We start from the raw sequence: 26,972 nt of genomic DNA on the forward strand, positions 1-26,972 counted from the left end.
TGCCCCGCCCGCAGCGCGCCCCCTGCCGGCCGGGCGGCTCCGCGCCGCCAGCGCCCCTCCGCCACGAGGAAGTCCCTCCCCTCCGTCCCGCTCGCTGATTGGCCGCAGCGCCCGCGAGGGCGGACCGCCATTGGCCGCGGCGCGGGTGGGCGGGGCGGGGCGGGGCGGGGCCGGCGCGTCCCGGCCGTGGCGGCGGCGGCGGGAGCGCGACGGGGCCGGTGCGGTGCGCGCCCCCCGCCCGCGGCCGCGCCATGAAGAGCCTCAAGTCCCGGCTGAAGAAGCACGAAGCGGTCATCGGGGGCAGCGCGGTGGGTGCTGGGGCACGGCCCCCGCCTGGCTGGGGGGTCCCGGGGTGCGGCAGGGCGCGGGGATCCCGGCGGGGCAGAGCACGGGGGGGGGTCCCGTTTCCTGGGGTGCGGCAGAGCTCGGGGGTCCCGGCGTTTGGAGGGGCGGAGAACGGAGGGTCTGGCTCTCGGGGCGCAGAGCTCAGGGGTCCCAGCGTTTGGAGGGGCCGCGAACAGAGGGTCCGGCTCTCGGGGCGCAGAGCCTGGAGGTTCCGGAGCACGGAGATCCCGGCTCCCCGGGGAACGGGGACTTGGCGGGGAGCGGAGAGCTCGGGGAGCCGCGGTGACTTCGCGGGGCAGGGAGAGCCCGGGGTCCGTGGGAGGGATCCGAGCCGGGGGTTCGGGGCTGGAGGAGCGGCCCCGAGCCGCCCCCCGCCTCTCGCTCCGGCTGACCCCACAGGTTCCCCGTGCCCCTCCGCTGTGTCCCGGCTCCCGCACACATTAACGCCGTTTTCCCCAAAACTTGGGGAGCCGGCAGGAGCGGGTTCCGCGCTAGGGATTGATGTGAAATCGGAGCGCTTTGATGGAGGAATTGCTCGGAAAGTGGGCAGGGAGCTGGTGAGCACGCGGCTGTGGATGCCGGTCATCCCCTCGGGAATGCCGAGCTGAATGAACCAGGCAGAACCTCTGGAAATGCACCTCTGCCATGGGGCAGTTTTCTTGTCCGGCTTCTAAAATTCAGGCTGGTTTTAGCTGCCTTTAACCGGCTTTATCGGACTTTATTTTCACTTCATTCATCCCTGCGGATGACTTTAGTTCAGGGAGGAGGTCTGTAGCTGGAGAAAGCCGCGTTTGGAAGCTGTTGATCATCGTTAATTGTGCCTGTTGGTAAATGCTTCCCCATCCCGAGCTGTCCCTGTGCTCCTCTGCCGGGCTCGCCGCTGGCTGCGGGGAATAGCGGCACAGGGAGGTGAGTGCGAGGCGCTGGATTTTATCAGCCGTCCTTTGAGATAGTGGCTATCTCCGAAATCCTGCTCTGAGGATGTTACCTGGCTATCTCCAAAATCCTGCTCTGAGGATGTTACCTGGAGCTGCTGGAGCTGCTCTGGGATGCTCCCCTGGCTGATGACAGCTCCCAGGATCCACGGGGCTCAGCAGTGATTCATGAGCCTGTTATGAGGATTTGTCATGCGTGGGCTGGCACTGCTCCGTGTTCATTAGCTGTCCTGTACTTTAGAGCTGTTTGTTATTCTCAAATTAGCCCGGTAATTACATTCAAACAAAGCCTGGCAGCACCTGTGTTTGGTTTTGAATAGACGTGGAGATTTTTCACTTCCAATAAACCCTCTCTTCAGAGGAGGTTTGAGCAGTCTCAATACCTTCGAGAGCTGAAGTTACTCTGAAATACGTGCAGGGAAATTCCTTTCAGCAAGATCCTGTAAAAACAGGGATTTTTCCCCATAGTAAACTTACTTCCCCTGTTTATTACGTAGCTTGGTTGTGTGATCACTCCAGCATCTCATCAATAGCAGCTTTTAATGTTCTCTGTGGGGGACAGCCCCATCCCGGTGGGTGTTTGGGATGAAGCCGGTCTCTGTTCTGCTGGAAGGAGGGGAACTGGGTGGGATCCCTGCCAGCGGCAGCTTCAGAGATCCTGTGTGAAAGGAGGGCACAAGGGCTGCCTGTTTGGGAAACCTCATCCCCCTCTCCTCTCCTACCCAGCCTGTGTCCTGCGGGGGGCAGAGAAACCTAATCCAGCCTGCTTTGGGGAGTTTTTCCTCCCGCTTTGGGGAGTTTTCCTCCCGCTTTGGGGAGTTTTCCTCCCGCTTTGGGGAGTTTTTCCTCCCGCTTTGGGGAGTTTTCCTCCAGGTGAAGGTGGTAGTGACATGCCTTCTGATGGGAATGGCTTTGTTACTGATTTGTGATGGAGGGAAGTCACGAAAAGCAGCAGAAAGTAAAAATCGTGTTTGTTATTAACAATTGCACGGTTGTCCAGAACCTGAAAGTGGAATTACCTGCTCCAGCTCCAGCTGGCTGCTGGTGCTTGGAAAATCATCTGAGCAGCCTGTTCAGTGCTCTGCATAGTGAGACAAATGCCTGGCATTAGCAGGAGGGCAGGCTGGAAAGTTGGATGTGGGTTTCTGTGGGGCATGAAGGTCAGGGGAGGTGCCTCATCCACCAGCATTTACAGGAAAGATCTTAATTAATGTCCTCAATCCCACTGGGACCACGGCAGCTCCCACTGCCCGTGCCTCTGAGATTGCAGAGTACATCCTGACACCATAAACGTGTGTCTGGGACCTGGGTTGAGGTAAGGAAACGTGTTCTTCAGCAGAGCTGGGAGTTGTGTCTCTACCTGTGAGATACTCACTGCTTGGTCTCTCTTGAGAAGGTGATTGGGGAATGGTTGGCTTCTTGTTGTGCAAAAAAACTTATTTTCTCTGGGTCAGACCTTTGCAAATGGACCTTCAGAGTTCTGACTCTGGCCTCTGCAGGGGAAAAGGCACCTGCTTATTGCTGTAGCTCTGGGGGATCAGCTGGGGAGGGCTCTGCTCGGTCCCAGGTGTGTTATCCCCTCAGCTGGGCCTGGAATTCAGGGAAGGGGCACCTGGAGTTACTGGGAAGCCACCGGTGGGGCTCCTGGTGGTGCTGTGAGCAGAGCTGGAGCTGCAGCCCCAGGAGTGGGATCCCCGTGGTTCAGGGGCCTCACCTGGGGGAGGTGATGGGGATCAGGTGCAGGAGGTGATGGTCCTCACCTGAGGGAGAGGTGATGGGGCTCACCTGCTGATGGTCATCACCTGTGGGGGGTGATGGGAATGGGCAGCTACAAAACCACGTGGAAACTCCTACCAACCCTCTGTCCCCTGGGAAAAGTGGCGCTGGGTTTTGTTTAATTAAGAGAAACCAAAGCTGCCGTATAATTAGCGGAAAGCATTGTGCAAGGAACAAAGGGACACCTGAGCTCTTGCCCTGGTATAATGAGCTGTGATTATTAAATGAATATCTGAACAAGCTCGGGAGTCAGTGACAGCTGAGCTTGTTCAAGGCTGTGCCAACGCTCCTTTCCCTGTGGGTGCTGCCAGCTCTGTGAAGTGGCTGAGTGGAGAGGAGGAGTGTGGCTCTGTGGGGTGACCCAGTGCACATGAAGCACCTGCTCCTGGCCTGTCAGCAGCAGAGAGGGCACGTACCTCCTCAGGATGCTGCTGGGGTTTGCTAATTCATCAGCAGCACCTCTTGCTGGCTGTGCAGCAGCATCAGTGTTAGCAGTGATTTATAGCCCCAGTGTGCTGACAAATGCACATCAGTAACCGAAGGGGTGAAGTGGAAACCAGGTGTTTGATAACCTGATTTTAACCCTTTAAAGGTTCAGGGTCACTCACAGAAGAGGAGCCTGGTGCTGCTGGGGGCACACGAGAGTTTGTACACGAACAGTAATTCTGTGGCACTGTGTCCTGACTGTGCCCTGTGCAAGGACACAGAGCGGTTTGTCAGCCAGGCTCTTCCCGGTGCCCTGACCCATCAGCAGGATTTTCCAGTGCTGCTGCTGCTCTGGCTGGAGCAGTTCTGCCCTGTCCCCCTCCCTGAGGTGACTTTGCCATGGCATCCTCAAGCACCCGCTGCACTGTAATATTCCAGTGTCATTCCCGGCCTGGCTGGGGCTGTTCCTCGGAGCAAGTTTGGTTCCAGGAAGCTTTATTCAGGCTCGTGCTAATGTGTTTGTTCTTGGGAAAAAAATCTCTCTGTGGTTCATTTGCATTTAGTTAAGTGGAATTAGAGCTTGTTTGTGGGGTGAAGCTGAAGAAACACAACTGGCAATTTGTGGTGCAGCAGAAGCTTTGTGGTGCGGCCTGTTTACAGGTGCATTGTAATTTTCAGGCTCCGTAGAAAGGAGAGTTAATGCTTTATCGCTTTGGAATGTAGCAATTAAAAATATTTAAAAGAGCGCAGGTTCAGTGCAGGCCTGGGAGTTCAGTATCCTGAGCCGATGTGCAGACATAATTACACAGTTAAGCACTCTGCTTATCTGCTTGGAGTTCACATGACCTTTTGTGTAGAAGCAACTTATGGAGCACTTTGTCAGTATTTAAATATTAATGCTAACAAGCACATGCTGGGGCATCTGAGGCTGATCCTGCTTGCACCACTCGCTGGGGTTTGGTGTTCCCTGTCCCCGTGTGCTCAGGGCTGGTCCCTGCTGCAGCACTCACACCAGGTTTCATCACCCTGCCATCTCCTGATGCTTTAGTGCTGGCTGACCATGGCTGGGGTTTGGTGCTCTGGTCCCTGCGTGCTTTAGTGACATCGGGTTTGTCACCCCTGCCATCTCCTGATGCTTTAATGAATGGCAGCACACAGATCAATGGGGCCTTGCCTGAGAGCTCAGGAATTGCAGCTGATGGAGCCCTGGGCAGGCAGGACTCTGCCACTGGCAGCTGGACTGTGCCCCTGCTCCTGTTTAAAGGGGAAATATTTCTGCTGTGGGGTGACGCCGGGCTGGCAGGGCTCCCCGTTATCCAGGTGTGATGTTCCTGGTGTGTGAGTCTGGCCCCAGGTACCAGGGGTGTCCTCAGCAGAGCTGGGAGATGCAGAGCCCCAGCAGCTCTGCTCGCTTCTGCTGGTGCCCAGGCTGTGCCTCCGGGCTGGCACTCTCAGGCGGTTTTATCATAAAGTTCTCTGAGTTTTGTGTTGGCCGTGAGATATGGGAAAGCTGTTTGAGAACAAAACTGGGACTGTTTTAGTTCTTTGAGCCGGCTTTGCCTCCTGCAGGGGTTGTAGGCAGAATCCTTTGGCACTTCCAGTGTAGCCCATGAGCTCTTGTTGGCTGCTGCTGGTGGATTTTCCCCTGGCACAGCCTGGAAGAGAGAAACTGGCACTGCTGTGGGGGACCTCTCACTCCTTGCAGCGGGAAATTTCATTTTGAGAGGATTTTTTGACCTAGAAGTCGATTTGAATTTTCTTGATTCTTAATAGATTGATCTTGACGGTGTATGCTGACTTGGGAGGAGCCGGGTAAAATCAGGGATGTTTCTGAGGAGATGTAGTTGCCTGCTTTGAGGACGTTGTTACCTGCATTGATGACAGGCTGCAGTTCCATTTAAACCCACCAGGCACAGCTGTTCAGGTGAGTTTTTGACAGGAGTGTTTTCAGCGTGATACCAAACCAGAGCAGGCCTAAGGGAACTGCTGATTCTTATCCCATTTTGAGCTGAGCCTGGCCCACTTTGTGGCGTTGAATGGCTTTTTTATTCTGGGGGATTTTTGGTGAATGAGGTGGTAACACAAAGTGCTGCCTGTGGGAAGGTGCAGGGTGAAACAAGAGCCCTGTGTTCAGGCTGTGTCTGGTTTTCCCTTGCACAGACTAAACCCACATCCCACTCCTGCAGTCTGGCGCTCCAAAGCCTTTACACGTGGGGACAGACGTGTCCTGGGAAGTGAGACATGCTTGTAAAATACAAAAAATGCCGTTTCTGCTCACCCCAGTGGGGTTTAACCCAGTTTGTGCAGTATTTTTTCAGACAGATGAGCCAAATTCTTCAGGAGAGATGGGTTTAGTGAAGTGCCCTTGCTCTGCAGGGGAAGCTGCACCTGGGGAATATTTTTAAAAACCAGTTTTCTAATCTAACTTATCTTTTCATTATGTCAGTGCAGTTTTAAAGCAAATCACAGCACTTCAAAAGCCTGTGTCACTGTGTGCCATTGAAAGGGCAGGGTGTGTCTGTCCCCATGTAGGTTTGATGACAGATGTACTCTGCCCTCTGGAGAAAGAGCAGGGACTCAAAGTGTGGGGCCTGGGGGACGTGTGAGCTGCCCTGGCTCTGAAAGGGCTGGTTTGGGTTGGATTCTGGGAGGAAATTCCTCCCGGGGAGGGGTGAGGTCCCTGGATCCCAGGCAGGTTGGACATTGGGCTGGGAGCACCTGGGGCGCTGGGAGGTGTCCCTGCCGTGGCAGGGCTGGCATGGGATGGGATTCAAATCCCTTCCAGCTGCTCCTGGGGTTCTGTGAAGGGCTGCTGAGTGTGTGTGAGCTGTGCTGTGCTGTGCTGGCAGTGTCCCCAGAGCTCTCTGCTCTCCCGTGTGCTTATGTCACCCACTAATGGCATTAACCGGGCTGTGTCCCCGCTGGGCTGTGCTGGGGACAGGATCAGCCTGGCCCCGTGGTGGCAGGAGCTGGGCTCACTTTCACAGCTTTATCCCAGCTCGCTGGGAAGGGCTTAGGAGCTGCTTTGGGTTACAGCAGGTATTTCTGAGCTGGGTTAGGTGACCTTAGAGCTCATCCCACCCCTTGCCGTGGGCAAGCATGAGTGCAGCCCATGAGACACGAGGAATGTCAGCAGGCAGATGAGGTGGAGACAAGGAAAGCCTGTGGGATGAACACCTGGAAGCCACAGTCTTACCTGAATTTCTCACCAAACTGATTTTGGTCAAGTGGGGCTTTTGTGTTGCTGCCACTTGGGTGGAGTATTTATTCTCCCCCCTGCCCCAAAAATATCCATTTTTAGCTTGAGGAGACAGACTTGGTTGTGGTCAGAAGACAGCACAGTGACTGCACTGTCACACTCCTGTTTTGGAGTGGCTTTGTCACGTGGATGCTAATTGCAGAGAGATGCTGGAACATTCTTTGGGGAATGTGGGTGCTGTGGGGCAAAGGCTGGTGCTCACACAGGGGATGAGGGGACAGTTCACAGCTTACTGGGAAAGAGAGAATTTGCCCAAATCTGAGCGACTGATTTAAAAATTCTCTGCTGAGAAGATCCATTTATGAGGTTATTTGCAGCCTCTGGAGTGTGTCCTCCAGGGTGAGCGTAAGTGGTTTTCCTGGCCCCGGACCAGGCTTGTCTCCTGCAGACAAAACAGTGCATTGCTTGTCTTGTTGACCTACTCCTCTAAATATGGCACTTGGGAGCTCTCCATTTAAATTTAAAACTTGTGAAAGGGGATTCTCCATCTCCCTCCTGTTAATCATTGTGCTGTCTGTTTAATGTTTTCACAGCCTCTGTGACTCCTCTCGTTTCACATGTTGGGAGACAGACTGGCAGCAGCAGTAAGCTGAAACCAGGTTTTATTCAGAAAGGGTTTCGGCGCTGCAAAAGGAGAATTTTTTTAAAGCGGAGGCATGTGTGTTTTCTAATTTAAAATGGGTTACGTTTCTGTCAAAATAGGATCACGCATTCCATCTGCTCGGCGGCGGTGGCTGTCTGAAGCCTGAGCCCGAGTCTGGTTGCGGCGCGGCGGAACGGGGAAGGAATTACTGCGGGGAGTATTTCGGTCCTGCCGTGTTATTAGTGCTGTCTGTGGGTGCCCGTGGCCGTGAGGAGGAGCGTGGTTGTCGTTTCCAAAGCGTGCTGGCCTGCCTGTCTGCGGGGCTGGGCCGTGCCTGGCCCCTGAGCTCACTGCAGCGCCGTGACTCAGGGCGCGGGCACGCCGGGAATGTATTAATAGCTATTGCTTTCTATCGCCCGCCTATCAAGTAGTGCCTTATCAGAAAATAGATCGGGCTGGTGAGGCTGCCTGCGTGTTGTTTACAGCTCCTGGGTCCGGGCAGTATTTCCCTGAGCGCCGTCCGTCCGTCTGTCCGGCACCGAGCGCGGCTCCGGGCAGCACGGCCGCGCGCTCCTCTGCGTGCGCAGGGTGATGAAGGCTGAGGATGATGCTGAGGATGGGGAGAGCACCCTCGGGGAGCCGAGCTCAGTGAGGATGGAGCAGGAGGAGCCGCGGGCGGCGCAGGGCAGCGGTTCCTCGCCGTGAAACCGGGCTGGTGGCTCCTGGCACCTCGAGTTCAGCATGATTTGTTGGTTCTCCCGTGCAGCCAAGGACACAGTAGGTATCTGGGAGCTCTAGCTGGGGTTTTGTACCCCGGCAGGAATTTACAAAAACTACTGCAAAAATGTTTGATTGTGCAAATGGGGTGTAGTAGTTCTGGTTAATTGATGAGTGATGTATCTCCTTAGCAACTCCTCCTGCGAGGAATCTTCCCTAAATGTGAAATGTGTTTGTTAAATATATAATGATTTAATCGTGGAATGGTTTGGGTTGGAAGGGATCCTAAAGCTCATCCCATTCCACAGCCTGCCATGGCAGGAACACTTTCCACTGTCCCAGGGTACTCCAGCCCCATCATCTAACCTGGCCTTGGGCGCTGCCAGGGATGCAGGGGCAGCCACAGCTGCTCTGGGCACCTGTGCCAGGGCCTGCCCACCCTCCCAGCCAGGAATTCCTTCCCAATATCCCATTCATCCTTGCCCTCTGGCACTGGGAATCATTCCCTGTGTCCTGTCCCTCCATCCCCTTTTAAACTCAGTGGGTACAAATGACTGAAGTGTTGGTTTTTTAAAATCAATGTTTCTGTTAATCAGAACTTCTGTTCTGATAATCTGTCCCAGCGGGGACTGGCTGGGGAGGATTTGGGAGGATTTTCTGTCCATTTGGGTGAGTTGTGCTGGCAGGTATCAGCTGCCGAGGTACAACCCAGCAACCCCACCCCAGCGTGAGCACCCAGGTGAGATCCCTGTCCTGTAGGGATGGGAAGGCACCAGGAGAATTTCGGGAGCACAGGCTGTGATGCTGTGTGTGCACAGTCCCCAGGGTATTTGACATGAAGAGCTGAGCCTTGCATGAGGAGGTGGCATTGCAGGGCAGCCTGTCCAGGCCGGGGAGGACATGGCACTGGTGGTGTCACCAGAGCAGTCAGTGACTTCTCAGGCCGGGCTGCCTTGGCTCTCAGGCTAATGGATGTGTTAATTGATTGATGAGTCAGTGCTGCACCTCAGCCCGGCAGCACTGGTGCTAATTTCATTAGTGCTCTATTTTTATTACTCCTGTCACTTCTAGCAGGGCTGGACCGGGTTAGCTGCTGCTAAGCCTTCATGATTACAGTAATCTTGTTTATTGTGGGAAAGCAGATGAAGATTATCACCCAGAGCTGTTATGGCTGGAAGGGCCCTCTGGGGATGCTCCAGGCCAGCCCCCTGCACAGGCAGGCTCACCTGGGGCAGGTGACACAGAACGTGGCCAGCTGGGGTGGGGATGGCTCCAGAGAGGGACTCCCGCTGCTCCAGGGCTCTGCCCCCTCTGGGGAAAGAAGTTCTTCCTCATGCTCTGGTGGCAATTCTTGTGGTTTAGTTTTTGGCCATTGCTTCTTGTCCTGGGTACCGCTGAACAGTGTGGAATCATCTTCTGACACCCCTTGGAGAAATTTGTGTGGATTGGTGGGATCCCTTCTGTCTCTGATCATGAGTGCAGCTCCCTTTTACAAATCACTGCAGGTGCAGGTGGTGGCAGTGGATTTTTGGGGTTGTTCTTTTTTATTTACCTTCTTTTACTTAAACAAACCCTGGGCTGGGGTTACCTGGTTTAATGTTCTTCTTGTTGTGAGGAATTTCTGACCCACACTGAGAAGTAACTTCATGCACCCACAGGCTGCTTGTGTCTCACCCTTGCCAGCAAATTCTTTTGCTGTGCAGAGTTAGATTTGAATGTTACACTCCTGTTTTGAGTAAAATGCTCCTCTGGAAGCCTTGTTCTTCCCTTAAAAGCTCCTTGGATATCCAGCCATCAGTGTCCAGCGTGGATGTGATTTCTGTCCCAGAGCAGGATCCTGAAAAGCCTTGAGCCATCCAGAGGGATGGCTTGGCAGGGAAGAGAGCAAGCTCTGCATTTTGGGATGGGAGGCTTGGCCTGGGGCCTGAAATTCCGAGTTTGAAGTAAACAAGAGAGGAGTGGGGGGTGAGGGCTGTCTGGGGCTGGGTGGTGGTGGTCTGTTTGTAACTGGCTTGGGATTTCTCTGCCCTCCACGGTGCTTTGGGAACTGCAGGCAATTCCCCGCTATCAACTTTGAATTTCTTCCTTCTGCAGCTCAGTCGGTAGCTGTTCTTCCCTTGAGCATCACACTTAGCTAATTTCTGACCCACTGAACAGTCTGGCACAGCCAGGAAAAGCCATGTCCTGGAGTGTATTTTTAGTGCATCCATTTGTTGTTGGACTATGACAAACTGAAACAGAATGAGGAAAACCAAAGAAATTTGATCCTAAAGGTCTCCTCTAGGACCAAAGTGATTTAACCAGGCTGTCCCAGAGCTCTGCACGTTGTTCAATGCCAGTGACAGGGCTGTTGCACAAATAGCTCCAGACACCCTGATGGGTGCAGCACTGTTTGTAAAGCAGTTTTGGATTTTGTTGTGGCTCAGCCCCGGTGGCTCCTGGTGCTCCATAAACTCACATGTGTGCTTCTGTCCCCCAGGTGAACCCAGACTGGAGCAAGTACGATGACAGGTTAATGAAGGCAGCTGAGAGGGGCGATGTGGAGAAGGTTTCATCCATCCTGGCCAAGAAGGGGGTCAGTCCCACCAAGCTGGACGTGGAGGGGAGATCGGCGTAAGTGACTTCCCGAGATTGGGAATGCTGCTGGGGGGCTGCTGAAAACCGTCCTGCTCTAGAGTGTGAAAATCATCCTCCTGCTGCTCCAGAAACCTGCTTGGGTACAGAAATCTGTGTAATGCCTCATCTAAACCCAGCTCCACCAAGCTGGAGCCCAGCTGGCTGCAAAGGGAAACTCCCAAACAATCTTCACTTGAGTGGAGATGAGTGTTTGAACACTTGCTCTTGCCAGGTTTGAGTGTTAGAGGGAAACTGAAACCCCCCTGGTATTTCACCTGGTTCACTGATCCAGGTAAATAGGGGTTGTTTCTCAGGAAATTTGCCTTGTTCCTTGAAGTAATGTTTGCAGAACCCTTAACTCTGGATGCTGTCCAGAGCTGGCCCCTGCAGCACTTCCCTGCTGCTTTGGCTTTCCTGGCCAATATTGCCATTTTTGTGTACAAACCAGCTGTGCCTAAGCAAGGTCTCTTCTCTTTTTTAGATTCCACGTTGTAGCATCAAAGGGAAACCTGGATTGCTTGAACACCATCCTGGTGCACGGAGTTGATATCACAGCCACTGATGCTGCAGGTGGGTTCCTCACAGGCCCTGAAAATGCTCCCAGCTGAGTTTCATCCTGAAATAAAGCTAAGCTGGACCACAGGATAGCTCTTCCTTCTTTCTGTAGCTGGCAAAAACCAAATTATTTGTGTGGCTGGTTGCTGGTCTGGAGGAAACTGGCCTGTCATGGAATTCATGAATGCAGCAGAACTTAAGGAATGTGGGTTTGTGCTGCTGTAATTGTGTTTATAATGTGCTCCAGACTCGCTGGTGAGATCAGCATTTCTGGGTGGGAACAGCAGGATAAGAGCAGTTCTGAGTGAACTCGAGGTGCGGATCCAGTGGAATGCTGTGGGAGGTGTTTGTGTGCCCAGCTGAGCCTCAGGAGCTCAGAACCTTCCAGATTTCCTTGAGTAGTGGTAGCAGAGTTTGTGGAAGGTCTTATGGAAGAGACAGTTAAAAGCAGCTGCTGATTTTCAGGTTGTTACTCAGAATTTAATAGGTTTAATATGAAGCTGAGAATGAGAAAATTTACAGAGATAACTTGGCCTCCTCCTCTTATGGGAGAGTTGATTTTTTTAAATCATTATGTGGAGTCAGATGCAGTATTTTGAGATGAATTTCACAAAGGAACTGTAACAAAGTGAGGTGTGGAGAGGAGATGTCTCAGCACAGATCTGCAGGGACTGGCACACAGCAACTGTTGGATCTAAAATGCTGGGAATTCTCCTCAGGAATTCTCTGACCCAAACATGAGCTGCTGTTCTCTGTTTTCAGGCAGAAACGCCCTGCACTTGGCTGCCAAGTATGGCCATGCTTTGTGCTTGCAGAAGCTCCTGCAGGTACTGAAAATGCAGCTTGTCTCTTATATTGGGGGGGGAAAGGTGGCTTTACATACACTGCTTCAAAACTGGGATATGGGATTTCTTTCTTAAGAAATCTTTCTAAAAAATATTCTTTTTTAAAATAAAAATATTCTTTTTAAAAAATAAGAGTCTTGGGGAAAAGAACTTTTCATGCAAAATACCAGGTTGGGACTGATAGAGGACTAAAATAAAGAAAATAAGCTAATAAACTTTTTTTTAATCTTTTCATAGTCTATCAAATCAAGTTATTCTTTGTGGTTCTTGAAGAAAATGGGGCTGTCTTTAAAAGACTTCTGTTCCCTGTCTGTTTAGAAACAGCAACACTGCCTGCTCCAGAGTAGTGTTTGCTTCAAAACTTGAGCATTTATAGCCACAAACTCTCATTAATGAAACAGAGTTTGAAGGTTGTCTTTGGTTTGTGTGATCTTCAATTTTTTCTTCATTTATTCCTGGTCAGTGTATGGCCATTTGATTTTTTTTTTTTTTTTTGGTTATTTTGAATGGGTTCTTTTAAACTTTTAATTGATGCATGTCTCCATGCAGACATAAAGGCTCATTATCTGTGAAAAGTCTAATGTATTGTGCAATTCTTGTGCATATTTTTCACTTAAATCACGTTTTATTGCTTTAATTTAAGGCTCAAACACCTGATGTTGTAAATGCAGCCTGGATTCTGATTGATAACTGGGATTATTTATTTTAACAGTACAATTGTCCGACAGAGAATGTGGATCTCCAGGGAAGAACTGCTCTTCATGATGCAGGTGAAGGGCTTTGCTTTGCTGCTAACTGTATGGAAGCAAAGATTTAATTAATGCATTTACTTCCAGATGGGCTGAATCCTTCTCTTTTAATTTTGGTGGGTGTAGAAGGAGAGAGTGTTTTATATTGTCCTGACATTTGTCCTCAATGATGAACTGAACAGTGTTACAGAGGTTGGAGGTCTGAGGTGTGTGACTGTGTTTACAGGGGTCTTATGTTGAGGGAAGAGACGAGGGTCTGACTCCATGTGTCAGAAGGCTGAGTTATTATTTTATGATATATATTACATTAAAACTATACTAAAAGAATAGAAGAAAAGGTTTCATCAGAAGGCTGGCTAAGCTAAGAATAGAAAGGAATAATCACAAAGGTTTGTGCCTCGGACAGAGAGCCCGAGCCAGCTGACTGTGATTGGCCATTAATTAGAAACAACCACCTGAGACCAATCCCAGATGCACCTGTTGCATTCCACAGCAGCAGATAACCATTGTTTGCATTCTGTTCCTGAGGCCTCCCAGCTTCTCAGGAGGAAAAATCCTAAAGAAAGGATTTTTCATGAAAAGATGCCTGCGACAGAGGTGAAGTTGGGTAGAATGTTCAAGCATCACGAGCAGAATTTTAGGGCAGTGCTGGGGGTGGGTGAAGAGCCTTTGCTCTGGGTTTCCTGCAGCCTCCCTGTGCTGCAGTGCCTGGCACAGCAGTGTTTGATGCTGTGGGTGTTTTCCTGCAGCCTCCCTGTGCTGCAGTGCCTGGCACAGCAGTGTTTGATGCTGTGGGTGTTTTCCTGCAGCCTCCCTGTGTGCAGTGTCTGGTTGCTGTGGGGGGTGTGAGAGCTGAGCCCTGCAGCCCGGTCACCCTTCAGCCCAGCCCTGGGGATTCTGGTGAAACACACACCCCCAGGGCTGTGCCTGGGCCCTCCCCAGGCTGCTGTCACAGCACAGGTCCCTCCCTGCCCCTGTCACCTCTCTGTCCTGCTCTGTCCCCAGCCATGTCCGACTGCTCCGCCAGCATCCAGCTGCTCTGCGACCACGGCGCCGCCGTCAACTCCAAGGACGGGGTAAGGGGCTGCCTCCCCCTCCTCCTGCTCCTCCCCGCTGCCCCCCTGTGCCTCCTCCCTGGCCTCACGCCGTCCCCTGTGTCCCCCAGGACGGGAGGACACCGCTGGTGCTGGCCACCCAGATGTGCCGCCCCGCCGTGTGCCAGCTGCTCATAGACAGGGGCGCCGACGTCAATGCCAGGGACAAGCAGAGCAGGTGAGGCCTGCAGGGCACTGCTGGCACCTGGGGGAGGGCTGCCCTTGGCAGAAGGGATGGCACTGGGGAAAGCTGCCCTTGGCAGAATGGATGGCACTGGGGCCCCTTGGCAGAAGGGATGGCACTGGGGAAGGGTGCCCCTTGGCAGAATGGATGGCACTGGGGGAAAGCTGCCCTTGGCAGAAGGGATGGCACTGGGGCCCCTTGGCAGAATGGATGGCACTGGGGAAAGCTGCCCTTGGCAGAAGGGATGGCACTGATGGGGGAAGGCTGCCCTTGGCAGAAGGGATGTGCTCAGCCTGGGGCAGGAGAACCTGGGAGTTAATTCACAAGTGGATCTGCCAATTCAACACCTGGTCTTTTTTCCTGCTTCTGCTGGCTTCCAAAATATTCCCAGGCTTGTTCTTGCCAACAGGGAAACTGCACTTGGTTCTTTAAAGGGTTTTTCTGTCCCAAGCAGCGTTTGGGCTCGATTTGCACGATGGGCCATGGCAGAAGTGGTGCTCTGGCAAGAAGTCCTGAGTCCACTGGAGCTGCCAAGGGACCTTGAGCTGTTTATTCCTAGATTCTGTTTGTAGCTGCTGCTTTTGCCAGTTATTTCTTGGAGAATTCCTCCATGACATGAGGCTGCCGTGGGACAAAGCCTGGCCACTCACACTGCACACCCTGCAGCTGGGAGTGTTCGGGGGAGCTCTGCCAGGGCTCCCAGGCACCCTCCTCTCCAAACCTTGTCCAAACTCCTTGCCTGGTGTTTGTTGTGTCTCTTGAGATTTGTCTCTGGTAGAGGAAACCAGAGTCATGGGAGTTCTCCAGACACTGGGTGGCTTTCCAAGGCAGCGAGTCTGTGCTGGTTTTATAGAAATGCTGTTGTTATGGTGGGGTTGTTTGCTTTTGCACAAATATTTGAGCATTGCTGAGTGACTTTGGAAAGCTGTTTCCTCTGTGGGCAGAGGGAAGGTGCCCTGGCTGAGGTGCCTGAGATCAGACGTGTTTATACCAGGGTTGGCTCTGTGAGTGATGCTCTGTGGGGTCCCAGGTCTCTGAACCCCTCTCTCTCCCATGCCAGGACTGCCCTAATGTTAGGCTGTGAATATGGCTGCAAGGATGCCGTGGAGGTGTTGCTCAGGAATGGTGCTGATGTTGGTTTGACTGATGGCCTTGGCCATGACTGTGCTTACTATGCCAGGATTGGGGACAATATTGACATTTTGGCTTTAATAAAAGCTGCCGTTGAGGACTCCAGCAGAGGTAGGAGGAACCTTCAGCCCCTTCCTTGGGGTGGGTTTGTGTCCCTGCTCCTGTGGCTGCAGGGGCTGGCTGGGAGGGCAGCTGTGGTGCTTTGACCACAAAGGACCTGTTTGGGAGGGGAAGGGCAGTTTTGGGGTTGTGTGGTTTTAGCAAAGCTTTTAGAGGGTTGCAGGCTGTGATGCCTCGAGGGCTTAACAGTATTGATCATGGGAGTTATTTACCCTGATTTATAGCAATAAATAGCCTTTATTTTATAGGAAACTTTGTGGATGTGTCCATGTTTGATTAGTTGGGGGAGTGGTGAGCTATTTTTTGAAATGCCCTCCCAGGGTGGAAGGGGATGGAATTAGCTGAATGTGTCGCGTTGTTGCGTGGCTCTGAACAAAATGCCTTTTTGTAACTCCCTGTTTCTGTGGTGCTTTTTTAGGAAGAGACAGCATCAAGAGAGGGCAGGCTGAGCAAAAGGTACTGGGTGAGGCCATGTGTCACTGAGGGGCTGAGGGGGGATCGTTTTGGGGGGCTGAGGCCGGGGTGGCCCCTGTCCCAGTGGGAACTGGGGAGGTGGGATGGCACGGGGATCTGAAGGAGTGTTCTCCTGCTGCCCTGGCAGGTCTGCAGCGTGTCCCAGAAGTGGGGCCGGGGCTGTGGAGCACAGGAGGGGCTGCAGCTGTTCCAGAAGGAGCCCAGCACTCAGGTGGGTGGGCAGGGAGCCCCTCTGGGTTCCCAATGGGATAATGGGGCACAGGAGGAGCCCAGCACTCAGGTGGGTGGGCAGGGAGCCCCTCTGGGTTCCCAATGGGATAATGGGGCACAGGAGGAGCCCAGCACTCAGGTGGGTGGGCAGGGAGCCCCTCTGGGTTCCCAATGGGATAATGGGGCACAGGAGGAGCCCAGCACTCAGGTGGGTGGGCAGGGAGCCCCTCTGGGTTCCCAGTGGGATAATGGGGCACAGGAGGAGCCCAGCACTCAGGTGGGTGGGCAGGGAGCCCCTCTGGGTTCCCAATGGGATAATGGGGCACAGGAGGAGCCCAGCACTCAGGTGGGTGGGCAGGGAGCCCCTCTGGGTTCCCACTGGAATAATGAGCCACAGGCACCAAGGCAGGCTGGGCTGCTGGAGTGAGCACTGATGATCCATCAGCAAAGGTCATGGACTGCTGCTTGCTTCAAACCTAATTGCATGGTGTGCAGTGTGCCAGTTATGCAGATGAGCTGTAAACTTTTTTCAGGAAAAAACTGCACCTTTTTTGGGTAATAAATAGTTGGAAGTGTCCCTGTCTCAACCTTTCCTACCTCTTAACCTTCTGCCTCTGCAGTAAAATCAGTCTCAAGAGATGTATGTTTGTGTCATACTAAAAATAATCTGTGTCATAATTGTTCCACTAACCAGCATTAATTTTCCCATCTCATTCCCTTGTCATTGCAGTTCTCAAAAGGTTAGGCAGGGCTTGGAGTGCTCAGTAACTGTTAAATCTGTTGGCTCACAGTCTTTACCTTTCCCAATGTGTATGTAGTGTGGGGAGGCCTTCATTTGTGTTTTTAAATTTCATATTTTACTTTCAAGGACTTGGAGCTGGAAAACCAAGATTTGAAGGATCGAATGAGGGAGGTGCAGGAGGAGCAGAGGATGCTGCTGGACAGAATCAGTGGGCTACAGCTGCAGCTCACTGAGGTAAAGCAAGGCTTGGAAAGCTGGGGCAGCCACCTGGGGCTGACAGGAATGGGGTTAGGATCTGCTTTCCTGGGAATCACTGCAATGTGTGTCCCCGCTGTCTGCTGGAAAAGCCTCTGGTCTTGTAGTGACACCAGAATTGTGAGGGGGCTGGTGCCATGTCCTTGCCTGGCACCCAGAAATTTGGGCAGCAGCATCTGTGGCTGTGCCCCCCAATGCAGCTGAGCCATGGGCTGCTCTGGAGTGCTGCAATTTGGAGCTGAGCTCCATCTTTCCATTAAATGTAGGTGGTGAGTGCCAGGGCTTTGTCATCAGCTGACTCTCCAGCTGTTACTGCAAGTGCAAGCAAGAGAAAAAAAAAAATTCAATTGGCAAGAAAACAAAGCCAAAGTTTTCCAACAGAAGTTTCTCACCCAAATTTGAAACGTCGATTTTAAAAAAATTTCCCTCCTTTTGGAGGTCTAAGTGTGAGCTGTAGAAAGAAAATATAAAGAGGATTTTTGGTTGGTTTTTTGCTTTGTGGAGGCTGTTCCTTTGCTGTATTTTTGTAGAGATACATTTATGCAGCTTCTCCTAAATTTAGCCCATGGATAGAAAGAATATTTCTTAGTGCTGTCAGTGGCTTATCTGAACTCCTGTTTAAAGCATTGCCTTTATAAAATGAACTTCTTAATAGCCACTTCCTCAAATCAGCAAACTTCTCCTGAAAAGCTGTAGTTGGCTGCCTCAGTAGTGTCTGAGCTGGAACACAGGAATATCCCAGTTCTCAGACACTCCTAACTCCTGGCTAGGGAAATAAAAACCACAGCAATAAAGCTGGATGGAAATTGGAAGGGCAGCATTAGAAGCTGGGGTGGATTTGTCAGCTGATGAACTGTGTGTGAGCCCCTTGAACGTCATTTAAAAAATTATTTGGGGGGGATTTTTTGTCATTTTTGCAGGAGCAAATGTTTGCAGATGATCTTGAGAATGAGGTAGGATGTGTCACCTGCAGGTGTAGCAGCACTGGGGAGTAGGGGAAGCAGCTCTCTCTTATTTCCTCTGCAGTTGTAAATACACTACTTAAAAGCTACCTAAAAATGCCAAGCGAGGCATCTACTGCTCTGGATCAGCTTATGCAGCTGCACAGCATTTCTGTAACTACAAATAATTATCCTTCCCATGGCTCCTTTAAAACTCACTTAGGATATTGAGCACACTGATAATATTAAGCATCTCTGTAGTGACTTTCAGTAGTGCAAGACTAACAAATATGAATTAATTAAACAGCAGCAGGTTATGTTGGTGCATATTCCTGACTCATTCCTCAAGACTCCTCCTGTAAAGGAGCAGTCTTGAAGAACTCCAAAAGCAAAAATTAGGGATGCTTTCGGTGCTGATCTTGGTTGAAGTTCTGTCTAAACTCTTCAAATTGAGGTCTTACAGCCCTGTCCGTTCTTGTGGCTTTGGCTATGTGGCACTCCTTCTCTTTCAGAAAGATGAGTTGAAGAAAATCCTGACTACCAAGGAAAAGCAGCAGGAAGAAAGTTTAAGGACTATTGAAGCTCTCAAAGCTAAACTCAAGTATTATGAAGTATGTTGAGTGATTTGAAATGGTATATAGCAATTGGTATTTACAGTAGGAAGTACTTCAGCATGTTAAATTGCTGAGAGTGCTGAATGGTTATCTCATTGCAAAAGCTTTCCCTCCCCTTCACCCTGGCTTAACATAGAGCAGAAATGTGAAATGAATTTTCAGCCTTACTTTTGCTTCTTGCCCTTTGATTTTAGGGTGACTCTGCGGGGTCTGGAGGCAACTTTGGAAACAGTGAGTACAGTTAGTTGTTAAGGCTTGCTGTGCATGATGGGGTGTTGGAATACAGGGACACAGAACCCAGCCTGGCAAACCACTTCTGTCCCCCTCCTTTGGAGGGCTTTGGCCAGGCTTCCTGTGGGGATTAATTAAGTAGAAGTTGTTTTAATAACAAGTGCTTAAACACCAGCCTTCAGCCTGGCGTGACCCCGGTGACCAGAATAGAGCTGGGCAGGAAAATCAGTGTTCTTGTGATTGTGTTCCTGTTTTTAACCAGAGCTAAACACTGTTTGCTTTGAAAATCCAGGAAAAGAAGATTTATTACTTAAACAAGGCCAAGCATTTGCAGTGGAATCCCAGGTAATAAATATTTTACCACTGGAAGGAACTCTGAGATGGTTGTGCTGGGAAAGCTAAACGTGCTTATAAAAGTGTGTTTATTGAGCATTGCTTCTGAGCACACGGTTTTGGGGAATTCTTGCTTTTCTGTGTTTATTTTTTACTGCGGGTGCCCTCTAGAGTCCTGTCTGTGACAGGCTGGAAATGCCGGGAGAGCTGTCCTGAGCTCTCCTAAATGTGTTTTAGACAGTCACTCTGTAAACTGGGGGCTCATCTTCATCATATTTTTCTAATTTATTAATATATTATAATATTATTATAATATTATAATAAAATAATAGAATACACAGATTATTTCATTTTCCTGCATGCTATATAATAATTCCCTGACAATTCTGTTTGATAGATATCAACCTTTTAAAGCAACAATTTGGGTACAAACAAGGTCCAGCAGACTCTTTGGGGTGGATTGAGATGGGCTTTAAGGTCCCTTCCAACCCAAACCTTTCTAGAATTCCAAGTGACTGCATTCCTCAGCCTTCTCAGCAAGAAGGGTCTGTTAGCCATGGCACTCTCTGCTCTGATTCCTTATAAAATTATTTTCACGCACTTGAGGGATGGGAGCAATATCTTAATAAATTAAATTTGTTCTAGCAGATGAGTGATTAAACATGAATGCAGAACAGGGGAAGTGGAAATAATGCATTATACCTGCCCCTCTAGGTTTAGATGGGATAGTGGGAGGGAATTGTTCCCTGGGAGGGTGGGGAGGGGCTGGGATAGAATTCCCAGAGCAGCTGTGGCTGCCCCTGGATCCCTGGAAATGTCCCAGGCCGGGTTGGGCAGGGCTTGGAGCAAGGGTGGGATTTAAGGTCCCTTCCAACCCAAACCATTCCATGATTGGGGAGCAGTAATGCAGAGCTGTATTTGAGATTTTTGCTGTTAAAAGCTGAAATACCTGTTCTCTAATAGGGGCAAGAATGACTTAATGTAAAAAAAAAAAAAAAAAAAAAAAAAAAGAAAAAAAAATCTCTTGTGATAGTGATGCTCAGATCAACTGGATTTTAGGCAGTTTCCATACCAAATAGTGGTGTCAGTTCCCATACTCTAAATAATGGCAGTTCCCATACTCCAAATAATGGCAGTTCCCATACTAAATAATAAGCAATGAACACATGTACATGACCTGTCAGGGTTGTGAACTTCCATTTTTTTGTGCCAATTTGCCCTCAGTCCCGGTCCATGCTGAGGCCCCTGGAGCTGTCCCTGCCCGCCCAGCCGCCCAGCTCTGAGAAGGAGGCTTTGAAGAAGGAGCTGGAGAGCCTGAGGAGCAGCTTTGGGGCGGCCAAGGAGGAGATCAGCAAGCTGCAGAGGGAGCTGGCCCTGAAGGGCGCCGAGTGCAGGGCCCTGGTGTCAGAGTGCGAGAGGAGCAAGGCGGAGTCCGACAGGCAGGTCCGGCAGCTGGAGGACGCCCTGAAGGACGTGCAGAAGAGGATGTTCGACTCCGAGGGCAAGGTGAAGCAGATGCAGAGCCACTTCCTGGCCCTCAAGGAGCACCTGGCCAGCGAGGTGGCCTCGGGGAGCGGCAAGGCGACGGAGGAGCTGAAGGAGCAGCTCAAGGAGATGAAGGCCAAGTACGAGGGAGCCTCTGCCGAGGTGGGGAAACTGAGGAACCAGATCAAGCAGAACGAGCTGCTGGTGGCAGAGTTCCGGAGGGACGAGGGCAGGCTGGTGGAGGAAAACAAAAGGTTGCAGAAGGAGCTGGTGAAGGTGGAGATGGAGCGAGATGAAAGGGGCGGGAATGTCGCGGAGTTGGAAGGGCAGCTCAGAGAGACGGCGGCCAAGCTGGCCCGGTCTGTGAGCGCAGAGCAGTTTGAGAAGGTGAAGGGTTTGCTGTCAAACGAGGTGAAGGAGAAGGCAAGGAGGTTAGCAGAGGTGGAGGGGGAGCGGGAGAAGCTGCAGGCGGAGCTGGTGCTGTTACAGAGGGAGTCTGAGAGCCAGAGAGCTCAGCTGGCACAGCGTGTGAAGGCAGAGGAGCACGAGCAGATGAGGAGTGGGTTTGAGCAGAGGGAAGAGGAGCTGGGGAAGGCAATTTCTGAGCTATCACAGAAGAATGAGACTCTGCAGAAGGAACTTGAAAGATTGCAGGCTGATAACAAGGTGCTGAAGCAGCAAGTCCAAATGCTAAAAACTGAAATTAAAAGCCAGAATGTGCCTTTAAAAATTCATGAGGAGTTGAAGAAGGCAAACGATCTGGCTGTGGGTGACCTGACAAAAAAGCTTTTTGAAATAACAAAGAAGTACAATGAAAGCAAAGCAGAAGCTGAAAAGTTGCTGGCAGAGAAGAACAACTTAAATGAGAATATCAGCCACTTGCAAGCTGTGTACCTGTCTCCGGAGCAGCACAAAAAAGAGCTGGAAGCTTTAAAATCTAATGGGACTGAGCTTGAGAAGCAGCTTGCTGAGCTTCAGAAGAAATATGATGAGGAGCAGGCAAAAGTGGGCAAGCTGGTGGCTGAGAACACAGGCCTGAGGGAGACCCTGAGGGATCAGTATGTGCTGGCCACCACGCACGAGGAGGTTAAAACTGTCCTCAACAGCACCCTGGAAAAGACTAATGGGGAGCTGTCAGACCTGAAGGGCAAAATTGGAGAGATAAAGCAGGAGTTCCTGAGGGTAAACGAAGAAAACGGAGCTTTAAAAAACAAGGTGAAACTCTTACAGAACCAATTAAATACTGAGTATATCAGTTTAAAGGATCACGAAGCCACGGTAAATACTTTAAATAAAAGCGTGCAAGAGCTGCAGGAGAGCAACGCTGCCGTTAGGGCTGAGCACCAGAGGGGGCAGGATGAAATCTTACAGTTGCAGGCAGAAATGGAAGCCCAGAAGAAGGAACTGGACACAATCCAAGAGTGCATCAAGTCCAAGTACGCCCCGGTGGCCTCCTTTGAGGACAGGGAGCAGAGCCTGCAGGGCACGGTGAAGGAGCTGCGGGCGCAGCTGCAGGAGCAGCAGCAGAGGTGCAGGGGCAGCGAGCAGGAGGCGCAGAGGTGCAGAGAGGAGAGCGAGCAGCTCCGGAGCGGGCTCCTGTCCATCCAGCACGACCTGCAGCACAACTACGTGCTGGCAGAGAAGTCCCACCAGCTGGAGAGGCTGTGTGCCAGCAGCATGGAGGAGCTGAGGCAGCAGCTGAGGGCCCTGCTGAGGAAGCACACGGGGCAGGAGGGGCGGCAGGAGGGAGCCGTGGATCGCGAGGTGCCGGCGGAGCGGCTGCAGGCGCTGAGGGAGGCTCTGGGCCGCGCCGTGGAGGAGCTGCGGCAGGCCCTGAGCAGCAAGGAGGAGCGGTACCAGAAGGAAACGCTCAGAGTCGGGGAGCTGCAGCAGGAGCTGGCCCGGCTGAAGGAGTCCTCGGTGCCCCTGGTGGAGTACACCCAGCTGAAGGAAGGGCTGGAGGGAGAAATGGCGGCCATCAAGCGCGGCCTGGAGGAAAAGGAGGCGGAAACGCGGGCCAAGAGCCAGGAGGTGCTGAGGCTGCAGGAGGAGCTGCGGCGCAGCCAGCAGGCCCTGGCAGAGCTGCAGGGCCAGGAGGTGGTGGCCGTGGCAGAGTACAGCTCCATGAAGGCTGCCCTGGAGGCCCAGGTGAGCAGCATGGCCGGCCACCTGGCCAGCATGAGCCACAAGTACGAGCAGGCCTGCGAGGAGGCCCTGCAGGCCAGGAGGAGCGAGCTGTCCCTCAAGGACGAGAAGGAGCTGCTCCAGCTCAGGAGCTGCAGCATCGAGCAGGAGATCAAGGACCAGAAGGAGAGGTGTGACAAATCGCTGACAACCATCATTGACCTGCAGAAGAGGATCCAGGAGTCTGCAAAGCAGGTGGAAGCCAAGGACAACAAGGTGAGATCTGGGGTTTGTGCTCCTGATGCTCTCAGCTCAGCATTCAGCTCCTGAGGTGCTCCAGCACCACTTTGTGCTGAGCATTAGGAACCCAGGGCTGGCCCAAAGCAGCTGAAGTCCTCATTTTACATCATGCAAAGTTTTTCCAGTCCCTTATATGTTCTGGACATTGTGTAGTGTTTAAATTCTGTTAAAGCTTCAGACTTCTGGGGATATCAGCTCCCCATTCCTCTGGAGCTGTGTTTGTTGGGCATCTCTGGCTTGCCTTCTGAAGGTTCACTGTTCTTCCTAGAAGTCAGACCTGGAATGTCCTTAGGTCCTCCCTTTTTTCAGTCTCTTATGTCACTGTACCTGCCACACCCCAGTGCCAGGAGCACAATGGCAACCAGCATGTCAGCAAAGCAAAGTCCTGTCTGCAAGCTGGGACAAAGACCCTTCAGTGCTTGCTGGGCTTCATCAGACTCGAAAGAATGTTAAAGAGCAGTTTGCAGTGAGACATCCTTAAATGGTGTTTTCTGTGGGTTTTTTTTTTTTATTTAAAGATAACAGAGCTGCTGAACGACGTGGAGCGGTTAAAGCAGGCTCTCAACGGCTTGTCCCAGCTGACATACACCACTGGGATCCCCTCCAAGAGGCACAACCAGCAGGTGGAACTGCTCCAGAGCCAAGTGAAAACACTCCAGCAGCAGCTGGCTGTAAGTGCTCACACAAGGTGTTGTCTGACGTGCAGTAGCATTGCTTAATTCCCTGTGTAAACAGGGAAATGTGGATGTGCCCGCCGGAGCAGGGGGTGGGACTGCAGCCTCACACTTCACAAGCACACCATCCATTGTTTGCTTGGGCCTTTGCCCCTGAGTTCTGCTTCTCTGTACGTTTTTTTTCTGCTTTCCTCTTCAGTTTGAGTTGCAACACTTGACAGCTTCTCCAGATAAAAGGGATATAAGCAGAGTGGGAGAATTTGTGCTTATGTGATACTCTGCTGTAATCCTGCCAAGACCATTTCTGAATGCAGGCTCAGCTTTAGCCATTTCTTACAACCATATATTTTTTTCTCACCTTGGAAGGCTGAGGTGGTAATTTCTTAATGGCTTTGAGTTGTGTTCCTCTGCCTGCAAGCCCTGGGTGTGTTGTTTGTCATGAAGCACTGACAGAGCAGTGGATATATCCTGAGTGCTGGGATTTTGTGCACACTTTACCTCAGTGAAGCTCATTATTAAAGCTGTGACTGGGCAAAGTGAGTTCTGCTCCTGCTCAGATTCACAAATACATCAGAGTGTTTGCAGGGTTGATTCTTACAAGGCAGTGTGTTCTAAAACAGGTGGTTTTAACCAAATAGCTGATGCTGGTGATGAAGGCAGTGTGCAGGGCTGTCACTGTTGTATTGAGGATGGCTGAATGAAGCAACATGACTGTTTCTAGAAGGTAAAAGCTGAGTTTATTAGACTCACATTCTTTTTATAGATAGATCTGAGAAGCTTGGACTTGATTGATGTTCAATTAACACTCCTTACGCTGTTGGCTAATTAGGAACAACACTTGTAAACATCTTACAAGTTCAGAATACTAGTTGTGGGATTGTTTTAATTCTTTATCTGAGTTTTCTCAAAACTTCCCAGAGGAATGTCTGGGAAAATTTATCTGACTTTGTGTCTGACCAGACTCTCAACCACCACCACAATGGGCCAGGAGCTGGGCTCTGATGGCCCTTTCCAGCTCAGGATATTCTGTGATTATTCTCCCAGCAGAAGAGCAATCACTTTTTTTCCTTCATTAGCGGAAGGGATAAAATTCAAACCTGTAAATTCAGCTGTGGCTGGCGTGGCAGTGCCCAAGCCCAGGAGCACAGGGCTGGGAGGGGAAGCAGCAGAGGCTGAAGGTGTTGGGAGCTCACCCGTGTCCCCGTTGTCCCCTAGGACGCCGCGCGGCAGCACCAGGAGGTGGTGGCAGTGTACAGGACGCACCTGCTCAGCGCTGTCCAGGTGAGGCTGCAGGGTCCCCTGGGAGGGAGGGTGATGCTCAGGGGGTTTCGGTGTTTGTGATGGGTGTTTGCTCCTGCAGGGTCACATGGATGAAGATGTGCAGGCTGCCCTGCTGCAGATCATCCGCATGAGGCAGGGCCTGGTGTGCTGAGTGCTGCTGGGGCTGGGCAGTGAGAACTGCAGGGCCCTCGTGCTGGTACTGAACTGGTGATGCTGGCAAGGCTGCACTCACAGCCTCCCAACGCCAAACAACTCTCAAAGCTGAAGCATTTTCTCCTATCAAACACTAAACCAGGGCTATGGCATCTCAGGCCTGGTGCTTTTGTCATGGGATGGATAAAAGGTATAGAACATCTTTTAAAACTGTCAAAATGATGACATAGAGGTTAAATTGGTTTAATGTCTGATTGACCACTTGTTAAAGCAGGACCTATACCCAGAAGCTCCAGTTGATCCTTGAACTTGAACTCTCATGGGATGCTTAAAAATAAACTGTGCAGAGCAGTGTGGCTGAGTGTTGTAGCTGTGGATGTCCCTTAATGATTAAGAGAAAGTGGCTCATTTGTCACACTGGCTGAGCAGGATGTGCTGTGACACACACAGGAAGGTGTTTTGCTGTCTCTTGTAACTTGGCTGGCCAAGTTACTGCCTTTATTTAATATATAAGCTTAAGATTTAGTGCCTTCGCTTCTACAAGACTTAAAAGAATCAGGTTTTCCATCCAAACACTAACACTCCCTGCCCCCAGAGTGTCCCTGAATGCTTCAATCCTGACTCCTGCAGGCTGGAGTGGCCTGGTTTGGGGAGCAGCAGTGCCATGGTCCTGCTGCTGCACAATTTCATTCCTCCTCAGGGTGGGACTGAGCAGCTCGGGTACTGCATTTCCAAACACCAGCTCATGGAAGTCTGACCTGTAAATGATGTGCTTTAATCTTATTTGTGGGGAGATGTCACTAGTGAGGATTAATGGAAGGAGAATTTTTAATTGCTGGAATCTCCCCATGAAACAAGGCTTCATTTTTAACTGAAGGATGGTTTCCATAAGGAAGTTTTATGAAAAGAAAAAAAAAAAAACAAACCATGAAATTTGTTACTGTTCAAGGGAAGTCTTTGAAAAATGAGCCTGTTAAGGAACAGGGCTGTTTAAATTGAGCACCAGTGAGTGCTGACCTCAGTCTGCTTTTTAAAAGCCTTTGCTGATAACCACCAAGGGGGAATGTGGCATTCGGATGCAGAAAAGCCAAACTTCCCCTCCATGTTCCTGAAAAATGAGGGCTGCAGTCAGAGTTCCCTGCTTTGTGCTGTTTGGGCTCCCCCAGCTGCCCCTCCAGGCCCTGGGCTCCTTTTTTTACACTACACTTGTGTTTATCTCCTTTTATTTTCTCCCTTTTTGGGCAGAGTCTTGTAGGATTGAAGAGGCCCCGTGGAGGCTCCAGACAGTGATGGATGTGCAGGGCAGGTTTTATATAGAAATACCCTTAATATATTTACTAAATACGTGTCTGTAGTAAAACAGATCTGCTGCTGCTTTCCTTTAGTTTCTTAGAGGACTATTACAGAAAACATCTCAGAGTAAAGAGTTACTTTTTAGCCAAATTCTTTTATGATTGCATTACTTGAAACTTATTGGAGAGGATTTGTTTTGTTGTACTAACTGGCCTATTTTGATACTGCGTTTCCTTATCCGGGGAGTTCTAGGTATGTTTTTCTAAATCTCTCCCGTATTACTTCAATAAAATGGTTTCTTCTTTTTTTTTGTATTGTAGTGGTCAATTCTTTTTACGGTACAGAAATATCAGTGGAGTTTTGAGCTTTAATAGGCGTGCACTGTGTAAATCCTGGGGCAATGGGGGTGTCTGCAGGCTCCTGGAATGAGCCAGCCCAGCCACAGCGCTGTCCCCTCCCTGGGGAAGGTTCCACATCCACGGCCAGGAGGAAATGGGAGGTCACCAGAAAGTCAGATGCCACCAGAG

General features: G+C 51.0%; 1 protein-coding gene across 3 annotated transcripts; it reads left to right on the forward strand.

The window, feature by feature from the left end:
- Positions 1-216: 216 nt before the first annotated feature.
- Positions 217-26,732, forward strand: UACA (uveal autoantigen with coiled-coil domains and ankyrin repeats). 3 transcript variants are annotated; one of them, XM_054272916.1, is made up of 19 exons: positions 217-308; positions 10,521-10,654; positions 11,139-11,227; positions 11,975-12,039; positions 12,770-12,827; positions 13,812-13,882; positions 13,972-14,078; positions 15,145-15,326; positions 15,754-15,791; positions 15,937-16,020; positions 16,888-16,995; positions 17,937-17,969; positions 18,470-18,568; positions 18,766-18,802; positions 19,095-19,147; positions 20,360-23,020; positions 23,563-23,715; positions 24,934-24,999; positions 25,079-26,732. In XM_054272916.1, exons 1-19 carry the CDS (start codon positions 252-254, stop codon positions 25,148-25,150), a joined length of 4,167 nt encoding a protein of 1,388 aa, XP_054128891.1. In that variant the 5' UTR covers positions 217-251; the 3' UTR covers positions 25,151-26,732. The 3 variants fall into 3 exon arrangements, with proteins under 3 accessions (XP_054128891.1, XP_054128892.1, XP_054128893.1); XM_054272917.1 differs by lacking the exon at positions 17,937-17,969; XM_054272918.1 differs by lacking the exons at positions 217-308; positions 10,521-10,654; positions 11,139-11,227; ... (1 more) ...; positions 12,770-12,827; positions 13,812-13,882 and having other exon boundaries at positions 13,977-14,078; positions 15,303-15,326.
- Positions 26,733-26,972: the final 240 nt, after the last annotated feature.

Source organism: Melozone crissalis, unplaced genomic scaffold, assembly GCF_028551555.1.
Source record: "Melozone crissalis strain CALT ecotype California unplaced genomic scaffold, PUWL_Pcris_2 ptg000014l_1, whole genome shotgun sequence".
In the NCBI taxonomy this organism is placed as follows: Eukaryota; Metazoa; Chordata; class Aves; order Passeriformes; family Passerellidae; genus Melozone; species Melozone crissalis.

Coding starts and splice junctions, on each gene's coding strand:
- UACA (XM_054272916.1), top strand. CDS start 252: ATGAAGAGCCTCAAGTCCCGGCTGAAGAAGCACGAAGCGGTCATCGGG. Junction 13,883..13,971: donor CCGTCAACTCCAAGGACGGG/GTAAGGGGCTGC, acceptor TGTGTCCCCCAG/GACGGGAGGACACCGCTGGT. Junction 16,021..16,887: donor AGAAGGAGCCCAGCACTCAG/GTGGGTGGGCAG, acceptor TTTACTTTCAAG/GACTTGGAGCTGGAAAACCA.